The sequence below is a fragment of the Neophocaena asiaeorientalis genome, unplaced genomic scaffold, assembly GCF_003031525.2.
Source record: "Neophocaena asiaeorientalis asiaeorientalis breed wild unplaced genomic scaffold, Neophocaena_asiaeorientalis_V1.1 scaffold29, whole genome shotgun sequence".
Taxonomy (NCBI): domain Eukaryota; kingdom Metazoa; phylum Chordata; class Mammalia; order Artiodactyla; family Phocoenidae; genus Neophocaena; species Neophocaena asiaeorientalis.
Genome location: NW_020174423.1, coordinates 3,740,528 through 3,765,145, shown reverse-complemented (window position 1 = coordinate 3,765,145; position 24,618 = coordinate 3,740,528). Strand labels below are relative to the sequence as shown.

General features: G+C 34.6%; 1 protein-coding gene across 1 annotated transcript in view; it reads left to right on the top strand.

The window, feature by feature from the left end:
* Positions 1–24,618, top strand: part of VPS13B (vacuolar protein sorting 13 homolog B) — an 816,084-nt gene that overhangs the window by 23,994 nt on the left and 767,472 nt on the right. The window contains exon 4 of the mRNA XM_024756522.1: positions 20,789–20,909. Within this exon, the coding sequence (XP_024612290.1) occupies positions 20,789–20,909 (121 nt within the window). The remainder of the gene's footprint in view (positions 1–20,788; positions 20,910–24,618) is intronic.

The window sequence follows — 24,618 nt, the reverse complement described above, 5'->3', positions numbered from 1 at the left end:
TTATTTTTTTGTGATACGCGGGCCTCTCACTGCTGTGGCCTCTCCTGTCATGGAGCACAGGCTCCGGACGTGCAGGCTCAGCAGCCACGGCTCATGGACCCAGCTGCTCCGTGGCATGTGGGATCCTCCTGGACCGGGGCACGAACCCACATCACCTGCATCAGTAGGCAGACTCTCAACCACTGTGCCACCAGGGAAGCCCTGTATGGATATATTTATACCATGGATTGTTTAACCATTCACCCATTGAACAACCTTTTGGTAGTTTCTAGGTTTTGGTATTACAAATAAAGCTACTGTGAACATTTATGTACAGATTTCTATGCCTACATAAGTTTTTATTTTTCTTGGATAAATGCCCAAGGATGCTATTGTTGGGTCCTATGGTAATTTCATTTTTATTTTTAAAAATGATTGCTAAACTAATTTCCAGAGTGGCTATACCCACTATTCATTTCTATGAGCAGTGTATGAGTGATCCAGTTTTTTTTGTATCATCACTAGCATTTGGTACTGTCACTATTTTTAGTTTTAGCCATTCTGATAAGTATGTAGTGATGTCTCATTGTGGTTTTAATTGGCATTTTCCATATGGATAATGATGTTGAACACCTTTTCATATGCTTATTTGCCACATGTATTAGTGAAATACCTGTTCTTGTCTTATGCTCATTTTCTGATTTTGAGAGTACTTTATATATTCTAGACATAAGATCTGTCTGTCAGATATGTGGTTCGCAAATAGCTTCAATTTGTAATTTGTCTTTTCATGCTCTTACCAAGGCCTTTTACAGAGTGAAAGGTTTCTGTTTTGATTAGGTCCAGTTTATTAATTTTTCCTTTTATGTATTGTGGTTTCAATGTCAGATCTAAGAATTCTTTGCCTAGCCAAAGATCATAAAGTTCTTATGTGTTTTTTCCTAAAAGTTTTATAGTTTTACATTTAAATCTGTGATCCATTTTGAGTTAATTTTAATATAAGGTATGCGGTTTAGTTTGAAATTCATCTTTTTGCCTGTGGATGTTCACTTGTTTCAGTACCATTTGTTGAAAAGATTGCACCTCCTCCATTGAATTGCTTTTGCCATTTTGTCAAAAATCAGTTGGGCATGTTTAGGTTCCCTAAACAGTTTAGGTTCCCTATTCTGTCCCTTTGATTAATATATCTATCCTTGTGTCAATATCACACTGTCTTAATTACTGTAGCTATATAGTAAGGCTTAGTTAGCATTGGGAAGAATGCGTCCTCCTTCTTTATTCTTCTTCAAAATTGTTTCTGGCTATTTGAAATAGTCTTCTTTCCAGGTAAATTTTAGAATAAGCTTGTTTAGAAAAACCTTGCTAGGATTTGCCAGAAATTGCCTTAAATGTATAGGTCAGTTTGGGGAGAATTGACATCTTTACCATATTGTCTTCCAATCGATGAGCACAGTGTGTCTCTCCAATTATTTAGATTTTCTTTGATTTCTTTCATCAGCATTATGTTTTTCCAGCATGTAGATCCTATATATGTTTTATTAGATTTATACCTAAATATTTTATTTTCTTTGGAGCATTTATAAATGTTATTGTGGTTTTGATTTTCAGTTATTCATTGTTATGCAATTGATTTTTGTGTATTGATGTTGCGTTCTGCAACTTTGCTTCATTTGTTAATTACAGGAGGTTTTTTAGTAGATTTCTTGGGATTTCTTATCTAGATAATCATGTCATCTACAGGTAGAGAGAGTTTTGTTTGTTTCCAATCTATATGCTCTTCCATCCCTTTTAAATTTACAAGTTAATATTTATACCTCTTCACTGAATCTGGCTCCATGATGCCATTGTAAACACTTTGGCAGAGGTCATTAGGAACATCATTTTTGCAAAATCCAGTGGACACTTTTCATTTATCTTTTTCAGTCCTCACTCAGTTACATGTGATGGTTCTTTTCCTGTCTCTCTGGCACCCTTTCTCTGGCTCCTCTTGTGACTTCATTTCTGCTACCCATCCCAGATTTTTTTTTTTTTTTTGCCAGATTTTTAATTGGAGTTTCCCAGGCTTTCATTACTTTAGTCCTTGTCTCTCCTTGGGTAATTTTATTCCTAGTGGATTTAGTTATCACTATATGCTATTTATTCATAAAATGCTATTTTAGGGTCCAGTCTCTTTTTTTTGCCCCTGAGCTCCAACACCAAGAGCAAAATGGACCTTCACTTATATGTCTCATAGAATGTTCCAAACTGAATTTATCTTAAACCTCAAATCTGTTCCTCCTTATATATTTCCTATTTCAGTGAAAAATTCCACTTTTTACCTTTAATCCAAACTAGAAACCCTGACAACATGCTTAACTTTCATCCAACTCTGGATTCTACTGTTACATTATCTCTTCAATATTTCTTTTCAGTCTTCATTGGTACTTCTCTCCAAACCTTTTTTTTTACACTGCCTCTGGGTATGATATTTCTAAAATGTAAGCTGGATTGGTAGTACCGTGCTTAAAATTTCTTAATGGCTACCGTCCTTTTGCTTTCATAGTTCTTCTCAATTTTTTCAGCCTAACCTCTGGAATCACTTGCTTTTCTCTCATATTTCAGCTACCCTGAATCATTTGTAGTTCCTCAGACTCACACTGTCTTGATTGCTATAGCATCTATATAAATATAGTAAGCAGTTCATTCATGGACATGGGTAATAGATGAGAATGATTTTCCTGAGCACCATTTTCATTATCTTATCAATGAAGTCTAGATGCTCAATTTCCATTAATATATTGGTAAACTAGAATATCCTTTACTTCAAGCTTAGTATAAGCAATTTTTAAAAATGTCTTTTGTCCTTATAAAAATCCATAGAAAAATTCAATTCTTCATTATTTATATAGTTATCCACTTGGATGAATTGCACAAAATTTATGTGTTGCCTCTGGCTTTCCCATACTCTCTAGAGAACTTCGAATAAGTTTAATATTCACATAAATTTGTTGATAGAGGCAAATCTACCAAAAAAATTCAATTAAGGTAATCAGAAATTAAATACAAATACTTTCAGTTTTCTATTGCATTTCTCAGGAAAAAAATTCCAGAAAGTTCCAAAAAGCAAGTCTTGAATTTGCCCTGCACCAGCAACTTTGTTTACATAGCATTTACATTTTATTAGGTATGATAAATAATCTAGATGATTTAAAGTGTATGGGAGGATGTGTGAGTAGGTCATATGCAAATACTGCACCATTTTATATAAGGGACTTGAATATTTACGTAGTTTGTTATCCACAGGGGTCCTAGAACCAATGCCCCATGGATATTGAGGAATGACTATATCAGGGTATATAATTTTTCAGTATTAGAAATATGAATTTTTTAGTAGTAGAAGCTTGATTGTAGTAACTGTTTGGCGTGCGTTTTCAATTTTCAGGATTTTGTCTTTAGGGTAAATCTCCAGAAGTAGAATTCCTGAGTCAAAGGATATTATTTAAAAGCTTGTTTTTGGAACAAATTGCTTTACAGAGGGTTTTATTAGTTAGCTCTTCCATCAGCTGATTGGAAGTGTACATTTTACCAAATCTTAATGAACAATGTGTATCATATTAAAGGAAAAAAGCATTTTTGAGATTTGATGATGTGAACAGTGTTGGTTTGTTGTTTTAATTTTTATTTGTCTGATGACTATGGAAGTTGAACTTTGCCTGTGTATTTTAGTTATTCCCCTTTTTTGTGAGGTGTTTTGTGTCCCTTATTGTTTTCTCATTAGGGTTTTGGTGATTTTCTTAATTTTTTTCACCTTTTAATATTAGCTCTTTTTTGGGGATTTATTTATGATTTTCCCCATTTGTTTTCTACATCTGGCTTTCTTTTTTTACTTTCAACATATATGAACATGTTTAGATTGACACATTTGTTTTCTTTTCACTCTGATATTTTTCCATTGCTTTTAAATAGTTGGATTTCTTTCACTGTCTTATTTTGTTTTCTATATTTCTCTCCTTTTTAATACAACTTTCCTTTTTTCTATATTATTTGGATTGATTGTGCTTTTTAGATTCAGTTTTGTGTATTCCATTGGTTTTAAAGTTATACTTCTATTTTTGTCCTTTTAGTAGTGATTACTGTGAAATTTTTACTATGTATACCTAAACTTTAAATTGTTGTTATACTAATTTTACTCCTTCCTATTAATCAGTTTTGAGGATCTCAGAAGGCTTTAACTTATTATCTTCTTTCCATCTTATATGCTGTTATTATCCAGAATTTTAGTTTCATTTTACTTTTATACCTCTCAAATTAATTGCTGTTGTTATTATTCTTTGTGTAATGGATACTTCTTTGATCTTATTTGCCTGTTTATCAGTTTTCTTGGTTTGCTGTTTTTAGCATCTCACTTCTTTCTGGGTTTAATTTCCACCTTTATGAAGTACTCTAAAAAATATTACAAAAGAGATTATCTTAGTGGTAAACATTCAATTTTCATTGTCTAAAAAAATCTTTATTGTAGTCTCTCTCATTGGTAGTTTATTTGGTTGCATCAGGTTGGTGGATATTTTCTCTCAGTGCTTTGAAAATATTAACTCCACTATTGAATTGGTTCTGTTTTTGCTGTTGAGATTTTTATATATTAGTGGTGTTACCATTTTATTGTAAAACGTGTCTTCTTTTTCCTTAGTTGTAGTTAAGATCTTCTTTTTCAGATGTCTTTGCTGTTCTTCTGTTTCATGATCATGACTCTAGGAGTGAATTTCTTTTTTGTTATCTTTTTTTAAGATTTATTGTGTTTCCTATATCTATGGATTTATCTTTTTGATAACTTCTGAAAAATCTTTATCTCTTTGAATATTAATTCTGTCTTATTCTTTCTATTTTTGCCTTCTGAAACTTGTTTTACACACGTTACAACTTCTCAGTCTGTCCTTCGTATCCCTAATCTTTCATATTTATCTTGTTGTCTCTCTGTGCTACACTGTGGGTAGTGAGACTCAAATCTGAGTCTCTCAGATCATAAACTTATGTGCAATTCATAAGAGGGTTTGAAGTTTACTGTACTCCAGTGGTTCTCAAAGTGTGATCTGAAGACCGCTAGGTCATGATTTACTTTTTTCATCATCATTCTCTTATGAATGTAGAGTGGAATTTTCCAGAGGCTACCTGATGTATGACACTGTGGTAGATTGAAGGCAGAAGTAAATATGAGAATCCAACTGTTTTCTATTAGGCCAGATTTTTAAAAATGTAAAATAAAATAATTCCATTATTTTTACCAGTTTTCTTTTTGTTTTGGAAAATATAGCTATTTTTCATAAAAAGCAAAAACTTAAAGTTTTATAATTTGTTTATAATTATGTTAATGTGATGGATTTCTTATTTTTAAAAGCATATATTTAAACTTTTTTCTCCTTTTTTATTTCTCCTATGGTAAATATGGGTAGATGTAACCCATTTATACAAAAGGTCATTGGTGCTCTCAGTAATTTTTAAGAGGGTGAAATGTCCTGAAATCAGAAACTTTGAGGACCCTTGTGGAGAGAGTTGAGAGTAGGGAGCCACTGAATTATTTTAAGCTAGCAAGCAACTTGATTGAATTTGTAATTTAGGAAGTTGACAGGCTTTTCAAAGTTGAGGGATAGATTGGAGGAGGTGATTTCAGATAACTAGTTAAGCTCATTTTGCCATATTCTAGGAGAAAAGTGATGGGGCCTAGATGGAACTAAGTCATTGGCTGGGTGATAACTAAAATTATCATTTTAGTATATTTTCCTTTATTTGAAGGAAGCGTTGAAAAGTTCATTCAGCAAATCATTATCGAGTGCCATAGTACTGTACTAAATACTGAGGATATATTGGTTAATGGGAGGACAAAACCTTTCTCCTCTTTTGAATGTTTTAAGGAAAAAATGTTATATCATGAGTAACTTATGATTTTAATTTTAGCATAGAAATGTTGTCTTGTAGTCTTAGAACCATCAGATGGTAAAATACTTTGCTTTAGAGTTAGGTTTGTTTTTGAGCTGAAATAACTTGAGTAATTTAAAAACATTATTGAAAAGGAAATAAAAAACCGAAAACCAGGAACATCCACAAATAACTTGTGGATGAATCAAGATGAAGATAAATGTGTTTCAAACTGTATTCTATGCCTTAAAAATTCAGGAACAGAAGAAATCATGGTTTCTTGAACTTCTACCTTTGTCTAAAACCTCCTAATCAGAAGTAGTAGAAAGAACACTCTTTTTAGTTAAGCTGTTTTGGAAAATAGCTATGTGTTATAAAGATCGAGTTCTTAAAATATGTATTTAAACTGTAGAATCTTTTATTATGTCATGTATAAGCTTGAAATTTGTGCCACATGAAAACCAAACTTGGCGTAAGGTGGATTTTTTGGTTTAACAATTTTTTTTAACATTAAGGAGGTTTTAATTCTTGTTTGCCATTCTCAGTGTTTTTGGGGGGTTCTGTTATATTTGTTTTATCCTTGGGAAGACTTTTATTTTCTTTTTTCAGCTGTAAGAGGTATTTTTATTCTCTCACAGGTCTTCTAATTTAGGAAGAAGAAAAATTGGGATTGAGATAAGAAAGGAAGGCTTTTAGTTTCATGAAGGACTTTCTAAGAATGTTATGAATGAATGAAAATATGGGGTTGTAATAGAAGTGCCAGTACAACCTTAATTATAGTGTTCAATGCTGTGGACACTATAATTAATATGTCTGAATGCTGGGGGGAAGAAAAAAGCTGGTTTGAGACTTTGCAACTTGCTGGTAGTTGCAAGCTCTTTTTCCCCCTGTTAGCATTAATCCATCTCAGTGTGTTATCTGGAAGTAAAGATAATGAAGAACACAGACTGCAGCTTCTAGTTTTTTATTTCTGTTTGGTTCACAAGGTCTATAGGTTCCCTTTTAATCCATGAAATGCAATGGTTCTCTGATTTTTGTTTTGATTATTAGGTGCTGCTAATTTTCTTTTTTCTTGAATTGGTTCATTTTTGCCTTGATTTTCTTTTTGAAACTTCGGGTATCTTATCTTTAGAAACTGTACCGAGCCTATATCTGATCTTAGTTTTCTATAGTCAGGTTATAGTTGGGTTTTACTAGTCTGAATAACAATTTCTGCCTATTAATTGTAGTGTTTTAGATTATTCACATTTTATGAGATTTTCTGTATGTTCAGATTTAAGTCTAATTTTTTGTTTGTTTACTATTTGTCCCATTTAATTTTTCTTCCTTTTTTCCTGCCTTTTTTTGATTAGTTGAGTATATTTTAGCATTCCATTTTATTTTCACTATTGGCCTTTTGCTATAACTCTTCATTTTCTTATTTTGTGGTTGTTTTAGGGTTGACAGTATGCATGCTTAACTTACCATTGTCTACTTTCGAATAATAATATACTACTTAATGGATAATGTATTCTCCTTTAGTATGCTTACAACAATATGATTCTCTTTATACCCTGTCATCATTTGTGCCAGTGTTGTTATAACTCTTATATATATGTTATGGACCCCAGGACTACATCATCATCATCATTGTCTTCATCATCATCATAGTTATGATTGCTTTGAACTATTAATTGATTTTTAAGAAATTAAAAAACAAAAAGTGTCTGTTTACCCACATAGTTATTTCTGGACTCTTCATTCCTGTATGCAGATCAAAGATTTTAATCTAGCAGCATTTACTTCAGCTTAAAGAACTTCTAAAAATAGTTTTTGTAGTGCATTTCATATCTACAGACTCTTTCAGCTTTTGTTTGTTTGAAAAAGTCTTTGCTACTTTCTTTGCTTAAAAACTCTGACTTCTGGATTTAACCTTTGGGGTTATTTCTGCTTATCTGCTTATGGTTGGGCTTTTCTAATAGCAGCTGTGTCTACTTTGTTTTCAAAAGAGAATAATAGCAAGACTTGGAATGAGAGAAAGATGGCCAGCAGTTAGAAGATGAAAAGATCTTAGTAAGAGCAATATAAATAGCTTAAAGTAATTGCTTCTTCTATGAACTCTTTAAACACTTTGTTAACAAACTCTCTAATATTATTTGTCAAAAAATTTTGAACTTTATTTTTCTTATTTGTTAAATGAGAATAACAATATCTTATAGGATGTTTGTGACGTTTATGAACAATGAATATAAAGCTCTTGCATTGCTATACCCGTAATAATTAATTACTCTCAATATTATTTTACAGCTTACGTCTTGTTTGCTTTTAAAAATACTCCTTTATAAATAATAAATATTCTGAAGTCAAGGACTCTTTCTTTTCCCACTGTTAACAACTTTTATCCCCTGTGCACTGTGCAGAGTATCCTGAATATAGCAGGTGCTTTCTTTCTTTTGACCCTTTACCACCTTCGTTCTACTTTATTATTTCCAGGCTCTTTTTTTTCATGTCTAGACCTAATGGAGTCTTTTCCTGTCTCATGTTACTCAACATCCACTTATTCATTAACTCACTGTAATATGGCTTCTTCCCTTACCACTCTAATTGAACTATTCTTTCAAAGTTCTGTAGTCATCTGTTAGTAGTCCTAGTAAATCTTAATTTTTGGTTTTCCAGTTTAAGATGATTGTAAATACTATAATAGTCATATTTGCTATCTTATTGGTGAAGAATTAAATTTGCCCACATTGTCCAAAAATAGATTAATTTTAAGGAGTGAATCTTGTTTGGTGTTGACCGTTATTTTGTACATCTGCATACACAGAGGTACTGATGATGATCAGCACTCCTTAGTTGTTGAACTATTCCTGAAGGCTAGGCTCGCACCTCCAACATTGTTGCACTGTTTAGTTCAGGCATGTTTTACTGTTTGCCTCAACTTGTCTAAATATAAACTTCCCTCCAAGTTAGAGCTCATTCTCAGCTTTAGTTATCTTATTTAGTAGAACCATTATTTACCTCTGAATTGCATTTGTTTTATAAGGAAGATAGGAATTATCATTGTTGACTATAAGTAAAATGTTTCTAATATTTATAGTGCAAATGCAATGCCAAGAAAAAGGGGGAAAATGTTATTTAGGGTCCTATTAAGTAGTTCAGATTAACAGAGGATTTTCCAGTGCATCAAAGAAAAGCCAGTAAGAGATTGGATATACCTTTAAGAAACAAAATATTATTATTCTTTTCTTATTTTTGAATGAGACAAACTTTAAACTGTTAAAGAGTATGTTTTCTGAAAAATAAGTTTATATATAAATTTTAATTTCTTAATAGATAAGAATATATTGTTGTCTTGTAACAGTTAAAGTATTTAGATCTTTCCTTAACGTTTGTTTAAAGTATCTGTGAATATGAATGGATACTCAAGTATAGAATAGATGTTAGGGGATTTCAACTACAAAATAAACAAGTGTTTCTTATTTAAACAGAGATATAGTAAGCATTATGGCTCTTGAGGTTTTTTCCTTTTTTTTTTTAAAACAGCACACTCATACTATAGCTCTACAGCCAAAGTCCCCTTCATAGCTAAAGTGAAATGAATCATTATAATCTGAATACTTAGCTATTATTAAATTTTAAAATTCTTACTATTGTTCTAGTGTATAATTTAATTCTTTTAACCTTTACTTCAATTATTTAAAATCTCAGTTGGCTTCATTAGTATTATTGAGATGTATTCATAGTACTATTGAGAAAATTCTACTGTGTTTTACTGAAAATTTACCTTGAAATGTATTCTTTTCTTATGTACTGAATGCTCCTGGGTTTCTCTGTTTTTGGATTTATATATGATTAGAAGATGTTTCTAGATTTTCCCCCACACTTATGTAACTTTTGCCCCAAGTTAGTTTTAGATCTTATTTTCTTTATCATGTTGGCCAAATTTTTTTTTTTTTTTTTTTTTTTTTTTTTGCGGTACGCGGGCCTCTCACTGTTGTGGCCTCTCCCGTTGCGGAGCACAGGCTCCGGACGTGCAGGCTCAGTGGCCATGGCTCACGGGCCCAGCTGCTCCGTGGCATGTGGGATCTTCCTGGACCGGGGCACGAACCTGTGTCCCTTGAATCGGCAGGCGGACTCCCAACCACTGCGCCACCAGGGAAGCCCCACATTTTAACTTTTACTTTTGCATATGTTTAGAATGTGCTGTTTTGATATATATATTATTTCGGAAATGTTATATTTTTCTTTTCCTTGGGTCTGTAGAATCTTCTTCAGCCTATTTTCTTACTGAAAATTACTTTCCTTTTTCTTATTAAAGCTTTATTGTTTCATTAGAAATTAGTTAAAGGGGTAACAGTAGAAATGTCTTCTTGGCAGTACTATAGCCAAGCAAAAATTTTATGCTTTTCCACCTGGGCTATTTTATAAGATTCCCTCGTAATTTAGATATATTTGTGGTATGATGTTTTTTGCCTTATAAAACAATGAAAACACTGGGTTACAGAGCAATTTCAGGTTGAATAATTGTTTATCCTGTACGTTTTTATTGAGGCAAATGTTTTAAAGCGGGAGTCATGAAACTATGGCCCATGGGCCTACTGCCTGCTTTTATAAGTAAGGGTATTTTGAAACACAGCTAAGTATTGTCTGTGGCTGTTTTATTTTATTTATTTTTTATCGAAATATAGTTGACATACAACATTATGTTAGTTCTAGGTGTACTACACAGTGATTTGATAATTGTATACATTAGGAAATGATCATCACTATAAGTTTAGTGTTGATCTGTCCCCATACAAAGTTATTACAGAACTGCTGACCATATTCTTTATGATGCATATTACATCCCCATGGCTTATTTATTTTATAACTGAGGGTTTGTACCTCTTAATCCCCTTCACCTATTTTGCCCGACCCCTCACCTTCCTCCCCTTTGGCAACCACCCGTTTGTTCTCAGTATCTATGAATCTGTTTAAGTTTTGTTTTGTTTTTTAGATTCCACATATAAGTGAGATCATGTGGGATTTGTTTTCTTTGTCTGACTTATTTCACTTGTGTCATACACTCTAGATCCATCTATGTGATTGCAAGTGGCAAGATTTCATTTTTTTTATGGCTGAGTAATATTCCACTGTGTGTGTGTGTGTGTGTGTGTGTGTGTGTGTGTACACACACACACACCATATTTGCTTTATCCATTCATCTATCGATAGACATTTAGGTTGCTTCCATATCTTGGCTATTGTGAATAATGCTCCAGTTAATATTGGGGTGCATATATCTTTTCACATTAGTGTTTTTGTTTCCTTCAGGCAAATACTCAGTATTGAAATTGCTAGATTATATGGTAGTTTTATTTTTGATTTATTATTATTATTTTTTTTTTTGTGGTACGCGGGCCTCTCACTGTTGTGGCCTCTCCCGTTGTGGAGTGCAGGCTCTGGATGCGCAGGCTCAGCGGCCATGGCTCATGGGCCTAGCCGCTTGGCGGCATGTGGGATCTTCCCGGACCGGGGCACAAACCTGTGTCCCCTGCATCGGCAGGCGGACTCTCAACCACTGCGCCACCAGGGAAGCCCTGTTTTTGATGTTTTGAGGAACCTCCATACTGTTTTACTTTGTGACTGCACCAATTTACAATCCCATCAACAGTTCACAAGGACTCCCTTTTCTCCACATCCTCACCAACACTTGTTACTTCTTGTCTTTTTGATGATAGTCATTTTGATAGGTATGAGGTGCTATCATTGTAGTTTTGATTTACATTTCCCTGATGATTACTGATGTTGATGAAGAGGCTGCTTTTCCCGATTTTATAGTCTTGCCTCCTGTGTCATAGATTAATTGACCATATAAGTGTGGGTTTATTTTTGTGCTCTCTATTCCATTGACCTAAGTGTCTGTTTTCTGTGCCAGCACCATACTGTTTGGATTACTGAAGCTTTGCAGTATAGTTTGAAACCGGGGAGTATGATACCTCCAGCTTTGTTCTTCCCTCTCAAGACTGTTTTGGCTATTCGAGGTTTTTTGTGTTTCCATACAAATTTTAGAATTATTTATTCTAGTTCTGTGAAAAATGCTATTGGTATTTTGATAGGGATTGCACCGAAAGACACACACAAAAAAACTTTTGTCCCAGTATCACTGATGAACGTGGATGCCTAATCCCCAACAAAATCCCCAGCCAAATTCAACAATACATTAAAAGGATCACACAACATGATCAAGTTGGATTTATCTCAGGGATGCAAGGATGTTGTGATATCCACAAGTCCATCGGCATGACATATCACATTAACAAATTGAAGAATAAAGACCATATGATCATCTTGATAGATATAGAAAAAACTTTTTACAAAATTCAACATTCCTTAATGGTAAAAGCGCTCGACAAAATGGGTATAGAGGGAGTACGTCAACATAATAAAGGCCATATGTGACATACCCACTACCAACACCATACTCAGTGGTGGGAAGCTGAAGTCATTTCCTCTAAGATCAGGAACCAGACAAAGATGCCCACTCTCATCACTTTTATTCAACATAGTATTGGAAGTTCAAGCCATAGCAATCAGACAAGAAAAAGAAATAAAAGGAATCAAAATTGGAAAGGAAGAAATAAACCTGTCACTGCTTGCAGATGACATGATATTATAGGTAAAGAATTCTAAAGAGTCCACCAAACGGTTATTAGAACTAATAAATGAATTCAGTAAAGTTGCAGGTTACAAATTTAATATACAAAAACCTGTTTGTTTCTGTAGACTAATAGTGAACTATCATAGAAATGAAGAAAAGAAACCCACTTACAATCGTGTCAAAAGGAATAAAATACCTAGGAATAAATGTAACCAAGGAGGTAAAAGAGTTATACTCTGAAAGCTATATGGCATTGATGAAAGAAATTAAAGATGACACAAATGGCAAGATACACTGTCCTCATGGTTTGGAAGAATTAATATTGTTAAAATGACCATACTAAACAAGGCAATTTACAGATTAAGTGCAATCCCTGTCTATGGCTGTTTTCATGTTTCAATGGGCAGTGACAGAATTGAGTAGCTGGGTCAGAGTCTATATGGTTTTGAAGCCTAAAATATATCTGGCTTTTTACAGAAAGAGGTTGCCTACTCTGTTTTAAAGTATACGATCATTTTAAAATTGACATTTAATTTCATTAAAATTAAAAGCAGAAAATTAAAAAAATCACCTTTTCTAGATTGATTATTATGATAGGAATTTGTATGTTGGTGGTTACTAAATTTAGAGAGCTCACAGACATATGTGTTAAGGAAGGAGCTGACGTTTTCAATGTGGACAGTATAGTTATGGTGTATATTTATATTTATGTTGAACAGTATGATTTAGAAAGGTTGATCTTTATTTAGTGTTAAATTACCAGATACGTTAAATAATAACCAAATAATTTGAGCACTTAAATAAATGGAATCTTCCTGAGAAAATAAAAGTTAATAATGATTAGAAATTAAATTATTAGAATATGTGTGTGTGTGTATTTGTGTGTTTGTTTTCATGTGTAGTGTGAAGTGGGAATATGGCTAACCAGTTCTCCCTGTACCATTTGAGTGGTCTCTCTTTTCCACTGATTTATAATGCCACTTCTATGGTATTTCAAGTATTCTTATCTATCTGGATCTGTTTCTGGACTGTCTTCCTTTTTTTTTGTTGTTGTTGATTAAATTTTTATAATTCTATAGTAAATCATACTGAAGGAGGGGCAGTCTCCCCACTGTCTTTTTTTTTTTTTGCGGTACGCGGGCCTCTCACTGTTGTGGCCTCTCCCGTTGCGGAGCACAGGCTCCAGACGCGCAGGCTCAGCGGCCATGGCTCACGGGCCCAACCGCTCCATGGCATGTGGGATCTTCCTGGATCGGGGCACAAACCCGTGTCCCCTGCATCGGCAGGTGGACTCTCAACCACTGCGCCACCAGGGAAGCCCACCACTGTCTTTATGTGTTGTGTGTGTGTGTGTATTTTGGTATTTATTCATTCATATCTCTCTGTGAGGATCTTAATACATTTATTTTAAAATCTTTTAAGCATGTTTCAGAAGATTAATTTTATTGTGACTGAATTTCATTGATTTCTTTAGCTATGTTGGCAAAGCATAGTGGTTTGTAAGATAATTTTGAATAGGAGATCACTGTGTCTTTATTTTACTGTCTTTTCTTTCTCAACCCTTCCAGTCTTGTAGACCAGTGACTTCCTCTGGTCTCTAGTCTAGAGCCAGTTCTCATCTTGGCAGTTCAGGGCTCCTGCAGTGTTGATATGGGGTGATGTAGAGTTACTTGTCTCAATTCTCATTTGCAAGGTTTTATCCTTCTGACTCCCTTGCAGTGCAGCTTGATATGAAGTTCTGGGCAGTAGTTGGCAGTAGCTCTTTTCAGCCTCCTTGAAGAGTTGGGAGTTTCATTACATTACTGATTTCAGGTGTTGAGCCTGGTAATGGTCTCCTGCCTTACATAGACCAGTTTCAGTCCTCTTTATTGCCTACCTGCCTTTGCCAGTTTTTGCACCTTGAGCCAAGCTAAAATTTTCTTTTTTTACTTTATTGTTAGCATTACTCCCCATCCAGTGTTTCCTGTTATCTAGTCTTCCATATTTTCAGAAGCATAAATAAATCCTTACCTTTCTTTTTTATTGGAAATATGGTAACTTCAAATATCACTTGTATTTGAATGAGTCCCAAATCTTTGCCTGATTACTGGTTGTTTTTTTTTTTTTTTTCTGATTACTGTTTTGATCTTTACTAGTAGATGTTTGGTTCCCTTGTGGACATATATATTGGTGTGAAGTGCCTTCACTGGAGATGCCACATATCTAAAATTGAATCTGCTATTTTACTTTAAAAATTAGATTAAAAAAGTCAACTGGTTATTTTTGGGTGGTCTGGAGCTTAGAGTCTGTCCAGTACAATTCAAGGTCAAGCATCTCTCTTTTTACCCTGAAGTTTTAAAAGCTTGTTATAGCATCATTTTGCAAAATTAGAGCAGATATAAAGAGTCTTAGGAGACTGAGAAAACGGTGGCTACATTGACTGAATTAGGATGTAAAGGACAGGGTTTTTTTGTTTTTTCAGGAATGAGGCTTAGGGGAAAGGAACAGAGTCTGTTGTGGAGTTTATGAGTTTTGTTTTAACACTGAGTTTGAGGTGCTAGCATTTAAAAAAATTCTCATTTCTATGTCTTGTATCATTTAATTTCTAAAATTTTATAATAACCTATTAATAGTATCTCTTCTTTTGCTTTTCATCACATTACCAGAAGATTCTTCTTCCTGAAGTACTTTATCTTGTTAATTTCCTACTCATAAGTTTCATTGGCTTATCAGTATGTAGAATAAAACTTAAATTTTTTGGACTGATACTCATGTTAGAGACCATTTGCTCTAGCTTCTTTTTACAGCCTAATATTTCATTTCTCTCTATTTTACCTAAATTTCCTCTCACTGTTGTGTCCTCTCCCATTGCGGAGCACAGGCTCTGGATGTGCAGGCTCAGCGGCCATGGCTCACGGGCCCAGCTACCCCGCGGCATGTGGGATCCTCCCGGACTGGGGCACGAACCCGTGTCCCCTGCATCGGAAGGCAGACTCTCAACCACTGGCGCCACCAGGGAAGCCCCAACCTCCCTCTTTTTTTGTTTGCGGGGCCTAGTCTTTTCAAACCATGTCCTTTGTGATGTTTTCCTGACTACTGTAGCTCACTGTGATCTCTCCCGTCTCAGAATATATGGTGCTTAGTACTCTATGTTTAGTTGGCCTTCTCTCATCTGGAGGCAATAGAGCAATGTAGGTAAGATTGTGCCATTTAGTAGCAGTGTGATTTTGACCCATTTAATCTCTTTATGCCTCGTGTCCTCATCTTTAAATGGGGATCTTCTTTTATAGGGAATAGTGTCTACTTCATAGAGTTGTTTAGAGAATTAAGAGATGTGAATGTAGTGTCAGTAGTACATGACCCATTGTAAGTGCCATAAAAAAAATTGTTTTTTTCTGTGTGTCTCTTTTCCTCTCTGCCTGCCATTCTTCTTTCTTCCCTTTCTCTCTGCTTTCCTGTCTTTCATCAGTAATAATGCTAGGGGCTTTTCTATCAGATGTATCTGGGCATTCATCCCAGCTCTTTTACTTTGTGTCTTTTCGACCTTAGAACCTCTTAAGCCCTAATTTCCTCCTCCTCCTTAAAGTTCTGGCACATATAAATGCTCAATAAATTTCAGTTTCTTTTGTGTGTGTGACATATGTAATAGCTGACTAACTTGAATTGCTCTTAACCTTTTTATGCATATAAATATTGTTCCTCAAGTAGGTAAAGTAAAGCTACCAGAATATGGGTACCGTCTATTTGTATTCCCTATTTTCTCTCAAAATGCCTGACACATACTTTTTTTTAAAAAAAAAAAAATCAGGTGTTCCTTGAGGGAAGTTATACATATAAGAAAACAAAGTGCAGTTTTATTAATCGGTTCACACACCCAGTCACCCCCAGTGAATTTTGGTAAATATTAGATGGTAGAATGTGGCTTAGGCCAGAATGCCTCTGTATATACTTTTGTTCTCTCATTCCTTAATTTCTGCCCATTTCACCTTCCAAATCTAAGGGTGGGTCTAACCACTTCAATCCAGTGGTTTAAAAACAGGGAAGGAGAGGTTGGCAATATGATATATACCTACTGATACGAAGGAAAGGGATGTCATAGGCAATAATGAAGAGCAAATTTTTTCTAACATATGATGCTATTATATAACCAGCATAGTTTGATTGTTCTCTGGCTGGGCAGTATCCTGGGTTAGGTGGCTAGCTGTGGGTGTGAAAAGAAGGCAGAGGAGAGATGGCTAGTGATTGCGTCATCTGGGGAACATGGCTCTGGTCCTGTTACTGAGTAACATGGATCTCAGGGGTAGAAGAGTGACTCCATCACACAGGTGTTTACAGTTAGTACAGTGATCTCTTTCATTATTAAAATGTAGCCTAATACATCTTATTGTATGTTAAGCTTTGGCCTGTCAGGTTGACTGTTCCTGCATTTGGGAGGTTCAAGTAAAACAATGCAAGGGAGCATAAACTCTCTTTTCTTCTTCCCCAGCCTATCGCAGTCCCTTATCCTCACTCTTATGGGAGAGAAGATGGAAGCAGCCTCCTCTGTGGGCTTAAGCTGACGTGTGAAGAGGTTGGGGGCATACTCTCCTTTACTGGAGTTGCTTGGCATTTTTTTTTTATGGCTAAAATTAAGTTTATTAATATTGCTGTCAGGGTAGAGGGGTTCCAGAGATTCCCATTTTTACCACAAAAGGTAGTGTTTTGTTTTTTCTGGCTCACTCTCCAATTGTACCTCTGCGTTGCTGACTTGACTTGGCTCTCTGACTCTCCAAAGTAGAGTTACCTTTAGAGATTCTTTATTGCATCTGTTGCCGTTATACCTGCTTCTGGAGGGGATAGAGGTGAATGTCTCTAAGGGCTTTGTAGCGGTTCATTTCCAAGGCCCTCACACTCTGTTCAGGAGCTTTTGGTGACCAGAACTTCCAGGTGAACCTTAGTCCTTCTCTGCTTGCCAAGTTTGGTGCCACAAGGCTGAAGAGCATAAGGCACATCGCTTCTTCTGTCTTTTGTTTTCTCCTTTTTCAACTCTTTCTTACTTTTAACCTTTGTTTTTAAACAAGGACGTGGAACGATTCAGTCACCTGTTTTAAGTTTTGTCCTCAACCTTATTCATACTATTGTGAATCTGGGAGTTGATGGTTTTCCAGTTTTAATTGACTAGCCCTGTGAGGGCTCAGGTGAAAAGTATGTAACATGATCCCATGATCAGTCATTATGAAAGTAATGCGTCTGTTTACATACAGTGTTTGCCACGTTTTCACTGTTAGGAACTTTTGTAAGGAAATGACATTCTTGCTTGTTTCATGAGCAGCAAAGGGCAGTATTTTCAGAAATAGCTATGTGGTCCCCAAGAGACAACATTCTTTTGCCATGAAATCTACTTACCAGACATTTTGGAAAAATTGCATCCTAAATCAGAAAGATATAACTGTAATGTGTTTGGGGTTAAAAATTATCTCAAAACATTTTAGCTGGTATTTTTGAGAACAGAGTTTCTTTTATTAGAAATTAGAGGCTTTCAATGAATTAAAATGTGTAATAGTCCACAGTGATTCATACTGGTTAAAAGCAGATGATGAACTCAAACTAATGGTGGAAGTAATTCCAGTTTTAATAGTAAAATTGTTATTTTGCTTTATTTTTTTAAATTTAATTTAGTTGGGGCAGGATTTGAATGGAAGCTCACTTAATTGATGCAATTAAAATGTAATTGAAATGAAAACAAGTCAAAATTATCAAAAGGATTATTTTCTAATTATAATACATATGCAACCATAATTTCCTAACCAGAATTAAGAAAGAAATGTTTGCACATTTGGTAATGTTTGTTTCATAGTACATATTCCTATGGGTACCATGATTAATGCCCATTTTTAAGGCATACTGAAATTTCAAGTTTATTAAAATTTTTGTTTAAGCAAATGAAGTTATTTAGTTTGTTTTTCTTTTAAGTGAAGAAATGTAGTTTGTAGGGAACTTTATTCAGTTCTTTTTTTTAAACTATTTGAAAACTCATATTTAGTCTATGCACTTTACCCTTTTTTGCTGCTAATAACTTTTTAAAAATAAAATAACTTGTTCTTTCTTTTGCTTTAAAATGTTTGTCATCTCGTGTATGCCAGATTTATTGGACTGCAGTAGTTTTAGTGCATTTTGGCTGGAATGTTTATTATGACATCACTATAATCTATATACAGTATGTGATTTCAGATGGTTTCAGTGTTAAATATTTTCATAATTATGCTAGTTTTGGCAGTTCACTTGGAACTTTTTCACATCTCTTTAATGAATATGTTTTACTTCTGGGCTTTTGAGACAACCATATGTTTCAAAAATTAATAGTGTGCTTTTAATGTTAACATTGTGCAGAAGTGTGTGACTACAGACATTTTTAAGGATCTAAGTTGAACTAAAAGTAATTACAGTAAGGTCTTATTCACAGTAGTAGTCTTTTAGTATTTGGAGACTATAACATCCCCCAAAATAACAGAAGATGTCATTATAAAGATTGAATAGTGAAGCTGTTTTGTGGAATGAAATGCTGTGAAGTTTTTTATTAACTTAAACCTAAGTTCGTGCAAAAATTGCCTTTATTGTTTGTTACAGTAAATTTTTAACTTTTTGTTGTAATGAAGTTTCAAACAAATTTTTTCTTTTGCTAATATATCACACTAGCATCTGAAGCCATGCTATATTGTAAAAGATTCATCTTTTATTATTGTATAATCCTCTTAGTGTGGTAGTGAATAAGAATTTTTGTGTCTTAAAGGAGGTCCTATCATTGTTCTTATTTGCCTCTAGTACCCTATTAGAATGGTAAATTTAGTGGGTATCCTTCTTTTTGTTCTTGAAATTTTCTCTTCAAATATATAAAAGAGAAAAACTAAATTTATCATGATTCTTTTAAGCATTATGAAATAGTTTTATTATTGATTAATGAATCGATGGTGCACAGTACACCATCTGTTTCCGTTTGTGTTGGAGAGACGTTTGATCTCTGCCTCCTCATATGCATCTCTCATTCAAGCAGAATGTGCTCTTTTATCCCCGCAAAAGGAATAGGATGATGTCAGATGCTTTTACCTCGTTTTACTACCTCATCTATTTCCTCCTTGTAATATCCGTCTTATTGAAAGAGCAATCTATGTTTATTTTTTCCATTTTAACTTGTTATTCACCCTTTGAACCACTCTTTTACTTCTCCCACTCCTGTCCCTCTACTGCAATTACTAAATGTCCTTTTTTTTTTTTCCTTTGGTTATTGGCACCCTCCTCCTAATTACCAAATCTTAAGTGTTAACGTCTCTGTGGTTCTTAATGTGACCTCATTTTTATTGAACTAGTCCATGCCTTTAGCTTCTGGTATTGTTCTCCCATCTTAAACATTGTATACTGTGGCTTTTTTTGACTAATCATTATCCTTGCATGTGCTGTTTATAGTTTTCCCTATTTAGCCTCCAATCTTAACCTAAAACATTTCTATACTCAGTTTTAACGGCCTCATCTCTCTAGTTCTTCCAAATAGAATGACTCTTTGTGTTCCTATTACTTGAAAACAAACAAAAAAGTACTCTTGTAGACTGGTTATATATGTTTTAAATAGATTCTGAAATCTTTGCGAACAGATATTATATCTAATTTGCCTTTGTAAATCCAGCAATTAACACATAAAAGCATTATATAAATGTTTGTTGAATCAAGTCAGGAAAAGAGTACTCATTTGCATTGTATAGATTTCAAAAATATGTATGATTTTTTTGAAGTTTTTATGTTATCCATATCAAAACCCAGTTAAACCTTATATCTAATCTGAACAATATTCAATTCAGTGAGCAGTGTTAAATAGGATGCCAAGATTTCTGAGGATGATTAAGATTAATCATTAAAGGTGATTAAAAAGACAGCTTGGATTCGTAATTTAACTCACAAAATAGTAAGGGTCTTAACATATAAATAAATAGGGGAATATTAAGACCCTTTCCATTTATTTTGCATTTTCAAATGGAAAATGTTTAAAAGCTTCCTTTGAATTGTCTTCTTTTGCTAAAACCATATATAAGAATTTTTTTGACATAATCAAGTGGTGTCTTTTGATACCAACTAAAGAAATAGACAATTTATGATTTTAAACTACTACTTACTTTTAAAATGGTGTTTAAGAATGCAAATTATGAAAAATTTTGGTTACATAGATTTTTAGAGCTAAAAAAAAACCCTGAAGAGTCTATTTTATCACATTTTAGTAACCTGCATACATTCAACAAAACTTTTTAAAATTCTTGAATGGTGACTGATACTTTTCTTTCTTCAAAATAAAAATAGGATGACCATGAAAGCTGTGGTTCTAATTCTACCAACCGTAGTACTACTGAGAACACAAAGTCATCAGTAAAACCCAGAAGAATTCAGCAGGCTGCTCCCACAGATCCTGATTTGCCACCAGGTAACTTCTTTTTTATTTTTAATTTTGGTTTATTTTTGGCTGCGTTGGGTCTTCGTTGCTGTGCGTGCGCTTCTCATTGCTGTGGCCTCTCTTGTGGAGCAGGCTCTAGGCGCATGGGTTTCAGTAGTTGCAGCACGTGGGCTCAGTAGTTGTGTCACGCAGGCTTCAGTAATTGTGGTGCACAGGCTTAGTTGCTCCATGGCATGTGGGATCTTCCTGGACCAGGGCTCGAACCCCTGTCCCCTACATTGGCAGGCGGATTCTTAACCACTGCACCACAAGGGAAGTCCCACCACCAGGTAACTTCTAAGGGCATTGATAAAACCAAATTTTTGATTGTTATTAATCATTGTTGTAACCCTTTGTAGAATATATATTTTCCGTATTTTTTAGTGTCATAAAATATTTAAAATATATGTAAATTTGCTGCATGACATCAGAACAGATTGAAAGATGTTTGTGAGGGCTCTGGACTCATTCAAATTTTGATGCTCTTTTGCCCTAGGTTTATTCCTTAAGTTTCTTTCTTTCCTTTTTTTTTTCTATTTACTCCTTTAAGATTAAAAGGTGGATGACTGAATGACAGTTACTTGAATATATTTTTGTCTTAAAATTTACTCATCTGTAAGTATAGGAATCACTGATCTAAACAACAAAATAACACAGATCATTTCAGACAGCTTCCAGTCTCCAGATTAAAAGCTTCATCACTTCAATTATATATATAATTCCTCTCATTTATTTTCTCATAGATTCTAATCATCTCTTGAGGATGATTAAAGGACAAATCCCAATAATTAATACATTGTTCTTACTTTGCTGCTGTTTGTCCCTATGCACGTGATCATATATCAGGACCCCTTCCCTTAAATTTTTCCTAGATTAAAGGTCAGGAATCAAATACATCTTCATGGAACACTAGTGCACATCTGATGTTTTTAACAGCGTTTCACATTAAATAAAAAGGAGACATATTGTTCTGGGTAAGATAAGTACTCATTACATCATTAAGTTAAACAATAATCTTATCATTGTATAAAAAGTTCCCAGAAATTTAAGTTAGCTCTGTACTGCTTGAAATGTTTGTATAATAGTTATAGTCTTTTCCATGTGGCGATTTTGCAGAGCAAAGTGTCAGTGCAGGTGTTTCATTCTTTTTCTGTTTTTTTTTTTTTTTTTTTTTTTTTTTTTTTTTTTTTATGTTTGTTTATTTCTTCATTACACTTACGATCTTATAGTTATTTGTTGTCAGCAGGGAAACAGAAAGAGGGATGGAAGTCAGCTCTTCTTGGGGACTGAGGACTTTCTTCCTTAGTTATACTAGTTCCAGTACCTAAAAGGTGGATCCCAATCCTGTTTTCACTCACAGAGAACTCTGAAAACAGGCTAATTTATCTGATGCAAAATCAACACCTGAGGAGACCCAAATCTTTTTTTACATTTTAAGATGACAACTGGGATTTTTCTTTTTTTTCTTTTTTTGCGGTATGCGGGCCTCCCACCGCCGTGGCCTCTCCCGTTGCAGAGCACAGGCTCCAGACGTGCAGGCTCAGCGGCCATGGCTCATGGGCCCAGCCGCTCCGCGGCACATGGGATCCTCCCGGACCGGGGCACGAACCCGTGTCCCCTGCATCGGCAGGCGGACTCTCAACCACTGCACCACCAGGGAAGCCCATAACTGGGATTTTTAAAAAAAAAAATTTATTCAAGTATAGTTGCTTTCTTACATCCTCTCCAAGCAAAGACTTGCCTCTGACTCCTACTTATAGTCTCTTTGTTCCTCTTGCTTCTTGATAAACAAAGGAAACTGAAATTTTTATTTATCTGGAGGAGTAGTGGCTTACAAATAACAGTTCCTTGATAAATGTTTAATGATGGAAAAAAAAACCAATGATTGTTACATGTCAGCTCTGTGGCCAAAGTGCATTGATGCCTTTTTACAGTTAGTAGTTATCTGTCCTTCTCTTTCGATTTTATCAATTACTTCTTTTTTTTGAGGTGTAGCTGACATTGGTATATACTTGTTTTCTGCCCCAAAGGTTTGTAAGCTGGTTTCAACCTAAGTTCAACCCAATTTCAAACCTATTAATTTTTGACAGTCTTCTGGCACCATCTACTTTACTTGTAAGAGGTTGCCATTAGGTACATCATTTCATAGCCCTCCTCCCTCAAATATAGGTTCTAAATTACATTTGAATTGAACATATTTAACTGGTGTTATAGTGATGTTAATGCTGATGCTTTGTGTTCTTAGGAACTTTACCTAACAGATCTCAGTGTTCTCTCTGGCCTTAGAGTAAATAGATTAATTGCTATGGCTGGAGAAGGTGCCAGAAGAAGTTATTTTACTTCTGAATGTTTCTAATTCTACTTAGAGTAGTTATGATGGTTAAACAGCTTTCTAAATTCTTTTCATAATTATTAACTCCTTGGGAGAAGTCCCTGGTGAATCTAATTAAACTGTAAATTAAACTATAGCTTATTCTTATTTATGAAATGGGCAACCCCTTTACCCCTCCAAATTTCTGACTACATATCCCCTTAAAACTTCCTAAGCCAGCTCATTGTATACAACTCTCTCCATCAATATCCTGGCAAAGAATAATCAGTTTTAGGTTTAACTGTTGAGTCTTATTACATTTTTTTTTTCTTTTAAGAACTTGTTTAAGAAAAATTTAAAGCTTTTGTCAGTTGTTGATTTCACAGATTAAAAATCTTTGGTGGGCTAACTTGCATGTCCTCAAAACAGGTCCCAGACTTTTAATGATTCTTTAGAGACTGTATTGGAATTTATACTGATATTCAGGATTGGGAGAACTGACCTATTTTTAGGAGCATAAAACATAAAAATAAACGTAACATAAAACATCTTATATTTAGTGGCATAAAACAGAGCTGTGTTCTACTGAACTACTTGAGGTAGCTTTTGGATTAACAGGTACTTTTCTGCCTTACCTAACAGGACTCATATCCTCTTTTATGCTGTGACAAAAATCACAATTAAAGGAGTTGCTTTAGGAAGTAACTGAACTTGTTGGACAATTACTGGCATAGCTTCCTCTTTCTTGATTTTGTCACGTAATTGTCTCTTCCCTTTTTTTCTCCTTACCCTTTTACTCAGAATACATGTATTGGGGTGGCCAAAAAGTTCCTTCGGTTTTAAAGCAAAAATAAAAGACACATTTTTCATTTTCACCAAGTACTTTATTGACCAACATATTCACAGTTTTGTTCCACTACGTTCTGCCATTTTCCAGGCCACTTCATAATTCCATCTTTCCAAAACTTTTCATCTTTTTGAGCAAAGAACAGTCTTCTAGGGAATTGCAATTTTTTCCATTAAGAGAATTTTATAAAGCCCGAAGTGAATGGAAATCCGAAGGTGCAATGTCTGGTGAATATGGCGGATGAATCAGAACTTCCGAGCCAAGCTGTAACAGTTTTAGTCTGGTCATCAAAGAAACACATGGTCTTGTGTTATCCTAATGGAAGATTATGTGTTTTCTGTTGACTAATTCGGGATGCTTTTTGTCGAGTGCTGCTTTCAGTTGCTTTAATTGGGACCAGTACTTGTTGGAATTAACTGTTTGGTTTTCTGGAAGGAGCTCATAATAGAGGAGCTTCCAATCCCACCATATACACAACATCACCTTCTTTGGATGAAGACTGGCCTTTGGTGTGGTTGGTGGTGGTTCATATTTCTTGCCCC